The sequence below is a fragment of the Glossina fuscipes genome, unplaced genomic scaffold, assembly GCF_014805625.2.
Source record: "Glossina fuscipes isolate IAEA_lab_2018 unplaced genomic scaffold, Yale_Gfus_2 27, whole genome shotgun sequence".
Taxonomy (NCBI): domain Eukaryota; kingdom Metazoa; phylum Arthropoda; class Insecta; order Diptera; family Glossinidae; genus Glossina; species Glossina fuscipes.
The window spans coordinates 3,988,094-4,003,268 of NW_023998422.1; the positions used below are offsets into that span (position 1 = coordinate 3,988,094).

A 15,175-nucleotide genomic window follows, 5' to 3' on the forward strand; every position below is an offset into this window, starting at 1 on the left:
TGTTGTTTATAAAGTAAACGTGAAGTCGCAAGGTATCTGACTTTATGAATTTACCCTACCATCCATCCATTCGAAGATAAAATGCTATGTTTTCCTCTCTAGTAAAATTGTTATTAGAATACCAAAATTTTGAAAATATATATGAAAAGTGGAACGTTACTGCTGGTACTTTACTAGAATAGCTCTAACCTTTTCAGTTCAATTCAGTTCCAGTTTTTTAATTGCTCATCGTCTAGCAATGGAATTTATTTTGTAAGAAAATATTTATCTTTTGTTGATTAATATATAGCTAGCTCTAAACAAAATCGATTAAATATAAAAATATTATAAAAATTTTTGAAAATTTTATTATTTTCTGAAACGTCAGCAACTAAACTTAAAGGCCGAAAAACTCTATTGGCCAACTCGTCTAGCATCTCAATTTTTATATATAAGACGGTGTGTCCTCCAACCCATTTGGATTTATGGCTTACGAATTGTGAGTGGACAGCCAGTAACTCTAATATTGAAGTTCCTAAAAAAGATCAATCGAAGCCTCTCCGTCCCGTGGCTCATTAGCAATAAAACTATTCATGATTAACTGGATTTTCCATTTATTGAAAATCAAATGTAATGCATTTCTGCAATATATATATATATTGTTAGACTGAGTAATCATGTAAATCCCTTAACAATATCTCTTCTGATTGAATTCATTGAAATAGGAAGGAATAAGACGACATCATATAATGAATCTTTCATTTCGAAATTTATTTATTTTTATCCCTTAAATTATTTTAATGAATTTTTCAAGTTTACATAAATTATTTTTCTATTTATTTGAACATCATATCTATGTTGTTATATTGTTGCCATTGGGGGATAGTAACCTTTGTTATTTTCGTCACATTGCCATAAAATTTGTTTAGTATCTTTTTGGATAGATTGTAAAGTAATAATGTAATAAAAACAAGTAAGAATATTATGTTCGGTTGTGAACGATTCTTTTATACCTATCAGCGTTAACTTAAGGTCCTGCAACGCCTGTTTTGATTCATTTTGAAGAGCTTCCAAAAGTTTCCGACAAATTTGAAAAAGATAGCTTCAGATTTGTGGGCACTAGAACAGCAGACATTACATAGACGGACAGACAGAATGGCTAAAATCGTCTCAGAACGTTATCCTAATCGAAGATGTACATACTTTATGGGGTCTCTGAAGCTTCCTTCTGCGCATTGCAGGCGCTCTGACAACAAGGACATAACTTCATCTTCCAATGGTGGGCATGGACGTTAGATTGAAACTATTGAAACTACCTCTTAATTAGAGAATAGACAAAGCAGAATTGGTTATTCTTATGATAACTAGCTAACTTCCACGATGCAAGAAACATGTTTGCCTGCACCTTTGATTGAAGGACATAGCCAAATTTTCAGCGGAATGATTGACAAGAGGTGTTTTAAGCAACCCGTGGAGTTCAGGTGTTGGAAATTTCTTCGGTACATTGTGAACAATTCTGAGATACTCATTTTGAATGCTGGTTATGAACTCAAATGCCAAGTGTTGTAGGGTTTTCAACACAAGCGAATACCCTAAGACTTTAGTCTTGGAAGTTTTTCCTCTGGCTCGAACTAATTATAATAAAAAAAGTGGTTTTGAATGCATTTAAAGGGCTTACCATGGAACATCGGTGCAATCATCTCCAATCTTTTTGTTTATTCCATTGTTAAACTTGCAAGTGAACATAAGTAATCGAAAATATTTGACTTATATAACCTGCAGTAAGTGCAAATCTATAATTGGTATAAACATTCTTTGTAGGTTTTTTTTTAAATTTTTTCGACTTGTTCCAAATGATTTGCAATTGTTCCTCCCACCCGCATTTATGTAAAACATTTAACATACAATTGGGTAATAAAGAAAACATTTAGTTGGTCCTTCAAAGCTTATATTGTGTACAATAATATCATAGGCAAACATACACAAATATTTTGAACAAGCCGAAGGCCGGCGCCACATGCTACACACTTTTTGTGCTGGCGAAGCAAACAATAGAAAATTTTAATATTAAATATTCGATTGTAAAAAAAAAAAAAAAAAAAATTGTATTTCTAGAATTTACAGTAATGTGAACAGATGAAAAGGACTTCTTTTAACGAATAATTTTTTAAACATTCTATTACAGATCTTACACATGCACATCGCAAGCATTGAAAAACTACCGCTTACAACTACTGGTTCCCCTTTGCTCATACGTTGCAAGACGTTTCTCTCCGTTACTTTCGTAATACCCAAAGATTCGGAATGTCACGATGTCTACATGTCTTTAGTTAAACTTTATCAACCAGGTGAGTTTTCTTCAAATGATTTTATATTCTTCCCCTTTCTATACCGAAGTGCAGAGTACAGAGATGCTATATTCAGCTGCCCACTGGCTCGAATCACTACAACGTTCATAAATGTTGCCAAAAAGTAGAAAAGAATAAAAAGCTTCAATTCAATTCGGAACATTGAAATATTGTCATTACATTTAGTCTTGGCCAATACCTTTTTACTCCCTATGACTGCTATCAATATTTAATTGCGTAAAAAATTTTCAAGTAAAAGCGATATCTCATGTATCGATATGCGGTTTTATCGTTCGATTGTCATCGCAAGCACATTAAAAGCAAGCCATGCGTTATTGATGGATCTTTTAAGTGATAAATAAAGGAATCGAGATATTTGTTGAACTATGCACAGGGTGTGTTCTAGGGTGTTTTATTTCTGTTGGACAAAATCCAATCACACTCCCTACGTCAACTATATATTGCATCTCGTATGTCGTCTATTAATTAAAATTATTTTGATAACTGCGAGCTTTCCCTTCGATTCACTGACCTGACATCAAGCTTTTTTGTCGTTGCCCGCACATCCTTGATTTAGAAATGTATATCATGATTCCGGCCATAGTTTCATGTCTTTATGAATATTCAATTTCGATCGTTTGCAAATTCAATCTTTTAAGAAACTCAAAGGAAGCAATTTGCAAATAAATCAAATATAGATAAAGATAGTCTGGTCCACAAACTGATTGATTCCGTTTTATTGTCTTTCAGTTTCTATTAATAAATTATATTGCTTCAACTATCAACCTGTTAAAGATGATTTGCCGAAATCCGCTGGTTGGGATTTTTTTAAACTAGAACATGAGTTCAAGCGTATGCGTGTACCGAATGATATTTGGACCCTCTGCAGTTTGAATGCCAACTACGAATTGTGCGACACGTACCCACGTCAAATTTATGTGCCACAAGAAGCTAATACCGCTATGTTGATTGGAAGTTCACGTTTTCGTTCAAAGGGTCGATTACCTGCTTTAACTTATTTGCATTCTAATAAGGTAAGTGAAAGAAAACAGAGAAATATTCGAAAAGAAAGAAACGTGCTTATTACTATTATTATGCCTATGATTAATATGCTATGCATATGGCTTAAAAAGTCAAGTGTACGCTCAGAATTTATTGGCAAAAATTTTATGAATGTTGTGCTTATCATCAATATTGGACTTGTATTTTACTTTACATTTAAAATCATACAGATATTTTAGGTTTTGAAATCAAGATGTGTACCATATATCGAATCTCTAATGCCTATGTTTTTATAGCCATCACCGAAGGATATATTATAGAGTATGAAAATGTATTTATTTTCCTTTGTTAAGCTTTTTTTAAGATAACGGTGATGGATATAAAAGATTCGGTCACAACTATACCAATAAGAAAATTGTTATTGCATGCTTTTTAGAGAAAGGCAAACAAAAATTTGGATGCCTACTTTAAGAAACGCACTGTTATTTCTTACCCTTAATTAGAAAGTTATTTTTTCCAGAAAATAATGCTAATTTCATGTGGTTTTGATTTTATTTTTGAAAACGAAATTGCTTAGAAACAAGCGTTAAATCATCATCACATTGCCGTTCTCTCAGTTCAGGTCGCTTTCAATAGGTTACAAATATGCCCCTTTTTAAATTCACATGAAGCGTCAGTTATAAGATCATCTATTATATATAATCTATCTCGATTTTTTCCATTTGCAATGTATCCACTGAAGGATATTTCGTTAAGGGGGATCCTTTTTAAAATGTGAAACAAAAAAAAACAGCTCAACGTATCAAAGTACATTGTGCTTTATATTGATGGTTTGACATTGCAATCATGTTTCGAGCAAAATATCGTTCAAATGTCCATCACGACTTTGGATGCACACGATGACTCCAGTTGTTTATCACTTTTTCCAACATTAGATACGTTATGTCTGCAAGAGTCCGACTAATGTTCTGCACCAAAGTTTGCAAAGTTTGCTGCTTGTCGGCATAGACTTTAGGCTTTAATGTAGCCTCACAAAAAAAAAATCCATGACTGTTTACGCACACACAGCTGAGCTGTCACTTTGGTAAAATTTTTTATTGATTTTTCTTGAGCCGTTTAAAAACGTCGAAAGAGGAGCTAAGTAGTGATATTTCGGTATTTCAAATTGGTGTGAAAACTCGGCCTTGCCCCGACACAACGTCCTTACTTGTTAAAATTCAAAGTTATCTATTGAATGCATGCAAGTATCTGAAATGCTGATTAAAATGAAAATAAAATTATTGTAGTATTTTTTAAAGTCTTCTTCTTTGCTCTCGTGTCATTTAGAGTATTTTATTTCGAAAACTTCTAAAAGCTGTTTTGCATAAATCTTAAGAAAAAAAAAATTTCGAACCGTTTAAATTTGCAAATTATATTCAAAATTTTTTTTAGTTTTAAAACAAAATGTCACTATCATCAAAATTGTCGCAATGCAAATTAATGTTACGGAATTTCGTTCAAGGTGCCTTAAATACATGTAATAAAAGTACGTGGTCTCTTCCAAATTCGTGGATAGGTAAAAAGATTGAGCCATACCCCGACATCAAGATGATGCTGGAGGATAAATCGATAGAAGAAGAAAAAAATCCAGCACTCGCAGCTTGTTCTTACAAAAATGCCGATAGTAACGTATCTCCATATCTTATGTGCTGGAATGAAGGATGGGAAAGAGATTTACGCAATTCTAAAGTTGAAACAAATAAAAATAGGTGTAACAGGGAAAAAGAAGAGAGTAAGTTAGACTCCTGTAAGTCGATATACGACATTTTATCGGATTATAAGAAACTTCAAACAGCTCCACGCCTAGATGATGTGCACTACAAATCTAAGCGCAACCAACAAAACACATGGATTGAACGACAACTTGTCCAAAAGACAAACTTTTGCTGGGACTTTGTGAATACGGATAATTTACTGAAATTAATTAATGCCAAGCCGGATCCTGTAAAGACGGAAAAACCTACGGAAACTGCCTCTGCATATGATTCACAAAAAATGCAAAATTTACTTAAATCAAATGTGAAGTGCGTGCCTTTTACAATGAAAACAAAAGAGAAAAGTATGGATAGTAAAATTCCGGTACCTTGTTGTCCAAAAACTATAAAATATATCGCATGTCGTAAATGCACTAGAACATCGAATCATAATAGCAAGAGGGAGATATGTCCCACGCCGAGCTTCTCGGAATGCTGCGGAATGCGCTGGTTACCTACAACGACGAAAGACCTGCGCCGGCGTAAAACTGACGACTATGGTCTATGTGATACTACGAAACATTTGGCAATAAAGGACCGCTTCAAATTACCGCCACCTTATTCACCTCGCTATGTTTGGGATATAAGTAAATTGGGAGAAAGAAAAATTCAAGCTTATTAAATGTGAATGCGTTGCCTTCGAGGTATCCCTTATGAGGTGCCTTTGTGTGTAGGCGAAGCCGTTGTAATTAAGTTTCTATTGTAATTGTAATGCATAATGTAATGGCAATGGTAAATTTTTAAGGGCTCTTCACAAGCGCTTACCGATTACCATTACCATTGTGTGAGCACTACAAACATATAGATAGAGATTTATTTTAATTACAATAATTATGCGTATCTCTACTATAAGTCTGTGTAAGTCAATGCTTTTCGATTTGAAGAATAATGTCGTGAACGGATACATTTTGTTTTTTAATTAAAAAGAAAAAATTATAAGTGTTATAAAAAAAGTTTTGCTCTACTCTTTCAATATCGCTTGAAAAATAATTGAATGCTGCAAAGTAAATAGAATATCATGGTTCGAAATATATAAAATATCAGATGTATAGGCAGATTTTGATATATCTTCAAAACATTATAACTTTGCACTGCAACATTCGCACTCCCTGCCGCTTGACTTTTCTAAAGTTAAACGAGATCTGCAAGCATTGAATATTAATCAGGCAACCTATTGGTGAGGTACGTTACTTGGATACATTCTTGTTCTTAGTTCTGTATCCTCGTCTATTTTTAAACAAGTAACAACGCTATAGTGAGCCGACCGTTAAATACCCTACTGTCACTGATGTAACCAACTTTTCAAAATAAGGCGTTATATGGGAAGAGGTCGAAAATATGCTTCGACCTGAATCAGTTCCAATAGCGTTCGCGCTTGGACCAAAAAAAAAACATCCGAGTGTACTCAACTTCGTCAAAATATCTGAGGAATTGCACAAGATGATTTGGAGCCGCTCTGTTTAGTAATAGCTGGGTCTACCTCAAGTGCTTATATGTAAACAGTGGAGCGCTTCTTTCACAAACTCACTTTACTAAATCCTTGAAAGTGGTTACATATAGCCGTAATAATCCATTTACAAAATTCCTCATAGCCAAACTAGAAAATTTCGCCTATACGTCAAGTCAATCCAATGTGGAAATATCTTCCAAATGGACAAAAATAAGCAAATGGAATTGAAAATTATCTTGCAGAAATTTTTGAAATTTAGTATTAGGGTATAAATCGGCCTTGCCAAAGTACACGAGTTTGTGACTCCACACTGGACTTATCTTTGTTATCTATTTACACATACATATAAGAGAAGTCTATATGAAAATAGCTTTCAAACGGACTAATAATTCTACAGCGTCGTCTTTTCTTTTATCTAATTTATTTAGCAAAACTTTCGCATTTCTTCACACCGAGTGCTTTCTCTATATAAATAGTGGAATAAAACCGGTTTTTGGTTTGTAATTAACAATTTTTTTAAACATAATTATGTCTTTCGTATATCACAACAAATTGTAAAAGGTGAAGGGTCAGTTTACAATAAATGAATGCATTGAATGCACAACATTCGCTCTCTGTACATCTGTGACAGGCGAAAGCACATTTCAAAGCCTTACAAATAACAGTCCTTTTCCCTAAGCTGAAACTTTATATAAGATATGTGTATAGTTGATAGAACGTCACAGATTAAGTGCAACAAGAAGGTAGGAGAAGGGAGAAATGAAAAAATTTTCATTGGCACTCGTTAAATAAGTGAAATTAATATAAAATTAAGTGATATTTATATCAGCCAATGAGGGACATTTTAAAGTTTATAACCTCTTCTTGATCATAACCAGTAAACGAAAGGTAACGTTGCAAGATATAGTTAATATCCTACAGATTAAAAGATTAAAAATTGGCCATGAGAAAGTTATGGGCATCGTGTATATACACAGTGCACCAAAGACACCTTCCCACAAGCCAATGGCAACAGTAACAAAATTGCTTGAGTCTAAGTTCGTTTAATTACATCAGCAACTGTACTCTCCTACATGGGAAATATAAACTGTTACCAAATCTCAAAGAATGCTCTAGGGGAAGAGAATTAGATCACATGACCAATCTTTCTATTAAGAAAAGCCATCAAAATATTGAAAAAGATTCCGACTGATTGTATCACTCCTGCGGATGCCGGGATTGATAAAAAAAAAAGGCTTTTTGTTCCCTTGGTCTCGACAATTACTGCCCAGTGTACACTTTAAATTTACCAAAGTTATTGTTAGCGCAGGAGATTTCATTGCATAACCTCACTTTCTACATAAAGCTTCGTTGCAAAATATTAAAACAGAAAAAGTTGACTTTGCGAACATGTTGGATTACTTCTTCTCCCGAGAAGGTCTTTAAAGTCGCTTTATTTTCCACTTATTATGGGCACGACCTGGCTTAATCGGAATAACTTTCGTCCTGTAATCATTGATGAGCATATCGGCATCTTTTGACTTTAGAACATCTTGCTTAAAAACCAAATAATAATAGAGTGGTCTGTTTGTCGCACCCTACACGGAACGGCTAGCACAATGCAGTCGCCTCAAAAGTTTACAACTTATCTAGAATGATGCTAAGTTTTTGCTTTATGAGCGGAAGTAATCATTTCAAAAGCAAAGAAAAGCAATTAAACACATAATCTGGCAATGCCGACCGCTACATATCCTACATCACTAATGGAAATTTTCAATTATCTTCCTGCTAAATTAACAAACATTGTCTCTTTTTCCTAGATGAGGTTATGCCTTTCATAGAATCCATAAGATGTGAAGAAGCCCAAAAATGTGGACTGACTTGGTGCAAATTTAGCAAAATTGATCTTCTTGTCAAATGTTATCATTCTTCTGTTTTCGTTATAAAGCACTACAAACTCGACGTAGTTGTCATATAAAGCTTACTTTTCATTTGTCCTTTATTCGAAAAATGGACTTTGAAAAATAAACCTTTATAAGCCAAAAGGGTATAGAACTACTGCTCTGGGCAACGGAAAAGTATTAAAAATAGGATCGTTGTACTTGGCTTACCTTAGGTATCTACGCATTTATGAGAAAGGGTCCAAAACGCTGGTTCAGCCGCAATTCAGACGCAGTGTCGCGAAATACTATTGCTGAGCTATTTTTGCCGAGAAATTTTGAAAATTGCAATAAAATAACGCGTTGTATGGAGAAGGGTTGTACAAATTGCCCGATCGAATCCATTTTTGATATCATTCATATTTCGTCAAAATACCTCCCAAAAAAGCTTTAAAGCAGTCATATATGGACAGACATGAAGCAGGCCAACGGATAGGCACACTTAAAACGATTTCAATTTCGCCGGCATAATAATAAAGGATGGATTTGTTTTATGGATCTTGTGAAAGTTACACGCAATCGCACGAGTTTAATACACCCTGTACCTGCATAAATCCTGTAGAGTATAAATATGTTTCATTATGTAAGAAGGAACGGAAGTGATTTATGGAAAATAGGAGAAAAGTAGAACAAAAATCAGAACAGAAGCCAGAGAAAAACTTGCCTTATTAAAATTAAAAGATAAAAAAAAAAACAAAAATAATTATAACAGTAACTTATTTAATAAATTTTACTTGTTTTTATTAAGGCCTTTCTTCGCAATAGATGTCTTCATTTTTATTTTAAAAGCGTAGAAGTGATATAGTTTGGGTTAGTGAAAACAAGTTAAAAATGCTTTGCCTATGTAAGCTGTATTTGGAACGCAATAAAAAGACCGCTTACACGTACCCTTTTCTCATCTTTTCACATCAGAATATCGACGACATTCCGAACTCAAAAAGTTGACAGCGGACAGATGTATCTAAGCTTCCTGTAAATCATATATCGTTTGTTTATTGTAGACGCGTCGGACTAAGTGACAACAGATAGTTTGTCGTCATCTTTTTGCTTTGATAAATAAAAGAGCAAAAGCAAACAAAAATACAAGAGACTTATCAACTGCAAAGTCACTATGATCTCCAAAGTGCATTCGAACCGAAACTAAGAGAAACCTTTTAGACGGGTTATCGTTCTGATTAATGTTGAAAACCGATTGAAAAAAGTGCCCAAACGGAAAAACGTTTTGATAAATATTAGGACTTAATGCGAAGATTTCTCAACCGGAACACGATGCTGCCATTATTCCATTAAGCCGATATGATAAAAATTAGAAAATTTTGAATAGATATGAAAACCTGACTTGTTTGACGTAACTAAAAAAAATATGAAAAAACATAAACTTGTTTGTAAGCTAATCTTGGGATATAGAGGAAATATTGCTAGCCCCCAGATCGGCTCGGCTTCGTGTACCGACTATAAATTGCCGTAGAAATCAGTCGTTCTTTGAACTTAGTGACGGACAATGATAAGAAAATATTTAAGATCAATTTGTTTCCATAGAAAAAGATGTAAAGTCAAAGTCTAGATTCAACAGAAAGTATATCCGCATTATACGCATTGTTATATAAATTATTAAATATTAGATTATTGAATTATTACATTATAATAAACATGAATAACCGAGAAGGCGACTATCAAGTCTGCGTTCGCGGATTCAAATCTCAATGCGGCGAAGCTCACTTCGATCCTTGCTATAGTGGGTGCTTAGTCGATAAAGGCGAAACAGTTATCGATTGAGCACCCGCTACTCTGCGGCCGCTCCTTTGTCTTGTTCACTTCCCTCACTTCTTTCCGACCCTCAACGTATACACGAACATTCCCTGAATGTTTGGTTCTATAGCAAAAAAAACGTAAAAATTTATATTCAGTCGACCAATCTGCGTACAAGAACTTCCAATATTTGTGCCTTATTTGAAATCGACATATTCAGACGGACATGCTTAAATCGAATGAAAATTTGATTCTGGTCAAGAATGCATATATTTTGCGGGGTCTGTGAAGCTTTTTTCTATTCGTTACAAACTTTTCGATAAAGTGAATATACCGCTTTCGAGATGAGTATAACAAAAAAAAAAGAAAAAAGAAGAAAAACACAAAAGGTAAGCGTAACTTAATTTCATTATCTATGCTGCAAGACAAAAACAAAACTGTGGGATCTTCTTCTGTACTACAACAACTTAATGTAGTTCACTTGACATATATATATATATTTATACACAATACAATAAGCAGAATTTATCGATAAAGCCCAAAATTCATATAATTCTTCTTCTTCCCATGAGTCTGACAAATGTAATAACTTGTTAAATTCAAGACAAATATCTTAGCAATGCAGGAGCACTAATCTATTCATAGAAAACGATAGTGATGTGCTTTTAAAAGCATAGTGACCCCAGGCGTTTATAGTGAAGATACCGATACGTGAAACTATTATTTATTCTCCCATATCGGGCATAGTTCATCGCTTATCAATATTCTTTGTATTTTTGAATTATTTTTTGTTAGAGCTGAATGTAAATTATTTTGCTGTGTGGAATTTTTTTAAGAAAAAAAAAATTTTTTTTTTTTTTTTGAAAGTCGTATATGTTATTAAAAATTGAATAATGTTTCGAGCAATCATAATGTGTAGAACCCTCAAATATTGCAGTGTACAATGGTTGGGAAAATGCCACTTTTCAGCTAGTTCACGATATCCAGAAGAAAAGCAATTACCAGCCCTTGGGGAAATTTGCGGAGAATCTATGCTCAAATTTTGCCCACCAAAATATTGGCCTGCAGTCTCCAATGTGTTTCATGGTAGCGACAAAAGCCACACTGCCGACGATCAATTTCTTGATTGCTTCTTAAACTACGGTATGCCTTACTTAACAAAAGACGCGTCTGAAGATAATTGCCAGCAACCAGAACAACTTATTTGTTGTCCATCCAATATACCTAAGTGGAAAGAGAAAAAGCCTAACAGAATTTCAGACGCTTGTTACCTAAAGACAAACAATAAGTACTTGTGGTGTCGTAAATTCATTAAGCCGCCCGCCGGGAATATGTGCGAAAAAGAGGTTTGCCCCAAACCCAGTTACTCTGAATACTCACGGACTATTCCAAAATCAAAAGAATTTCCGCGCCGCAGATTTCCATATATACCGTCTGAGTGTGATGCATGGAAACATATGGAAATTAAGGATCGCTTCAAACAACTGCCCCAATTCGCATCTTCTCTTTAAATGAAGGAAAGAAAGAATGGAACTTATTCGCCTGCATCGGTTCGTGTACAAATTTTTTTGGTCAAAGTTATTGTAATTAAATTTCTATTATTATTGCGTAATGTTTAACATAACGGTAATGATATCTAAGTGTTTTCCGCACGTACATATCATAACCGATATGTAATCATCATTAAATATATATATAGATTGAAATTTACTTTAGTTACAATAACTTTTCGTACCCCTTTCCCCATTTTCTCGAAAGAATAATAAAGTTAGCGCAAGTATTTTCGTTTCTTTGATACTAGAAGGAGTAAAAATTGACAATTATGATAAAAAAAAATCTTGTATTCTATTCACGACAAACCAAAACAAATAGATCATGAGCGAAAAAACTTCTCCATGTTAAGAAGCGACACTTTTTCTTTTCCTTAACATGGACTAAGCGAGCATTAAACATACAATACATTAATAAATCACAGCAACAGGACACACGGATTCAAAATTTCTTTTTTCAAGTTCCGCTTTTATGTACTGAAAGGTTTAAAAGGTAGTGCAGCGCACTAAAATAATCGAAAGCTAAACCTATTGTCGATCGGAGAGGCCGAACTCTAGGCTATTTTTCTATATAAATTTGCGAATTTACATTTCGGACTTGTGTTTAGGTCAATTAACTTTACATTGCAACATTAAATTGTATATGAAATTTTCGTGAAAATACAAAAGTTAAAAAAGCCACAAAACTTTTTTTTATTTATAGTCGAAATTTAAAGAAAACAAAAGCTTCGTTCGTTGCTTAATTGCAGTTGTTAAGGCTCAGACATCACACCACTTATGGTACAATATGTATTAGGTTAGCCCAAACGTATGTAACACGTAGAAAGGCTTACGATAGAACCATCTTTTAACCTCAGCCTGTCTGTCCGCCTATTGTCTGTCCACGTAAAATTGTGTTAAACCTACGCAATTTTTTAAATATTTTGATAAAATTTGGTACAGCGACGTGTTTTAACTCATGGACGAATCCCATTGAAAATGGCTCGGCCTTTCCTCACACAACGACCTACTCTGAAAAGTCTTTGTATGGTAAAAAGTTGCAGTATTCAAAATTTCTCGGCAAAAGCCGCCGAATGATAGCTTTTCGAAACTTTAAATTTTTATAAAAACTGCCTCTGATATAACCGTTCCCAAGGAAACTGAGTCTTTGTCCGGTAAAAAGGTGTAATTTCCAATATATCTTGATCAAGATTGGATCATAATAGTAAATTGAGAAAGAAATCAAGGTTACAGTATTTGGACCGCTTAAATCTTTTTTTTTTCGGATATCACCGCATATAGGGATTTTTATATGCCAAAAAGCCCGAATTGCTAATGTTTCATGATGAAAATTTGTTCTTGATAATAATTGGACGTAAAAATTAAGTGGATCAAATTTGAACCACATGGATCTACTTCTTGTAAGATTCACTTCATATAAGATTTCTTATGAATGGTAAGCTCTTCGGAAAAAGTGGATAATTTTTAATATTTTACGATGAAATTGGTCCATAGTAGCAATTTAGCAAAAAAAATTAACGGATGTGAATTTAGACCAAGTCTAAGATTAAATCTATTTTTTAGATCCTAACATATATAGAGGGGTTATATATAGGGAAAATCTAATTTCAAATTAAGTTTGCAAAATTTCTACAGCGTTATGTGAAGGTTTGGGCGTCCTATACACGGACTTTCAGGCAAAGAATTCCTTTGCTTGAAAACAATGTCTAACATTTAGTGTATTATTACAAGACGAGTGAATAAACGTACTAGACAAAGTATGTGATGTAGGGTGTCTAAAAGGCATTTTCATATAAAAGACAGATTGCACAATTAACTAGAGAGAACGTGAACGCACGTCAGAAAACGACGGCCACAACTCATTATGGGTGAGTTTTCGGCTATTAATGCCTACCTATCTTGTACACCGCATAGTCGCATCGCCTCATCACCTTCATCACTGATTCTGAACGAGAAAAATGTCTCACTCTCGATTGAGATCGAGCAGCGTTATTAACAGATGAAAACAAGTAAAAGCTTTATAGTCGGGCAAAGTGCGCCATTAATCACCAGTAAAATTGTAGCCCTATAAAAATATAACGCTTTCAGATAGTCTTATATGAAACTTACTTCAACATGGTTCCAGCATAGTGGTTAAGCTTGTCAAAAATTAATTTTTCTTTATTGATCTATTCTTACTCACTTTCGCCACGGATTACAGAACTTGATAGCTAGCCTTCCTTGTGCCATACAAAAGCTTATTTTCCGTAAAAGACGTTTATATAAAACTTGGCCTTAATCGTGAACATAGCTGATCCGAATTTAGTCTATTCAATTTTGTTTTTTTTTTTTTGCTCAAAAGACTTATTGCCCTTAGTCTAGTTTTGTCATAAAGTATCAGGAATTAGACATTATTACCATATAAAATGTAAAATAATCTGAAAAACAGATCTACGCAGTCCAAATCCATCACAGTACATTTATGCATCAAGTTATGAGCTTGTACTAATTTGGATCATAATACAATTGAAACAAGTAAAAACGTTATAGCCGCCGACAGCTTAGCATGAAATACCCTACACTACTTCGCTTAATACAGATATTCATTTAACAACATCTCAAGATAGGACGTTATATGGGAAATAGTCGAACAAGTGGTCATATTCGTGTTCGCTGCTACGAATTCATCAAAGTATTCCAAAATGGCGACCTGTAGGTTGGACACAAGAAAACAAGAAATACAAAGGGACGGACGGACAGACAAGCTTAGATTCAGAAAGTGATGCAGAATCGATGGTTATAATAAAACGTGGATATAAATCAAGTTCTTCTAGGTGCTACATTATAATTGATGTAGAGTGCACTTTTACTGAGAAGCTTTATAAGACGCAGAGTTCGCCGAGAATGAGTCGGATTGGACACAAAAATACAAGGACAAATATTAGACAGATTAATAAAGAAGAGCATTCGTTCCAAGATGCATTCATCTACGTAGTTTCTTACCACAAGTTAATAGTTTTAACTTGCTTCTCGCGTCACATTTTACAACTAACACGAAATGGCTTGAAAATAGAAACTGTACTTAAAAAGTATGATAGGCCAACCTATACTATAATATAGAGTCTAACGGATGATAAATACCTATAGTGATTCGCTAACAAAGGGCATATTTTTGCGAATTAAACTTAAACCCACGTAAAGCACTAAGCCTTTGTTGTCAGTAACAATGAAAGGTAAGTTGACTGTGTACAACAAGTTCTTCAGCCAATTCAGTCGTAGCTACATAATTGGTGATTACATATAAAAGCAGAGTGCAGTTGACCGCAAGAGGAATATAATATTTGTGTATAATTGATTAGAGCATGCCGTCGTTCGCTCAGCGATTATAGATTAAAATTAAAGCCGA

The 15,175-nt window shown here is 34.1% G+C and overlaps 1 protein-coding gene across 5 annotated transcripts in view; it reads left to right on the forward strand.

Annotated features, from left to right (window-relative positions):
• LOC119635666 (myotubularin-related protein 8) overlaps positions 1–15,175 on the forward strand; it is a 47,181-nt gene that overhangs the window by 17,974 nt on the left and 14,032 nt on the right. For all 5 annotated transcript variants that reach the window (XM_038030593.1, XM_038030594.1, XM_038030590.1 and 2 more), the window contains 2 exons: positions 2,165–2,327; positions 3,078–3,361. In XM_038030593.1, the coding sequence (XP_037886521.1) occupies positions 2,165–2,327; positions 3,078–3,361 (447 nt within the window). The remainder of the gene's footprint in view (positions 1–2,164; positions 2,328–3,077; positions 3,362–15,175) is intronic.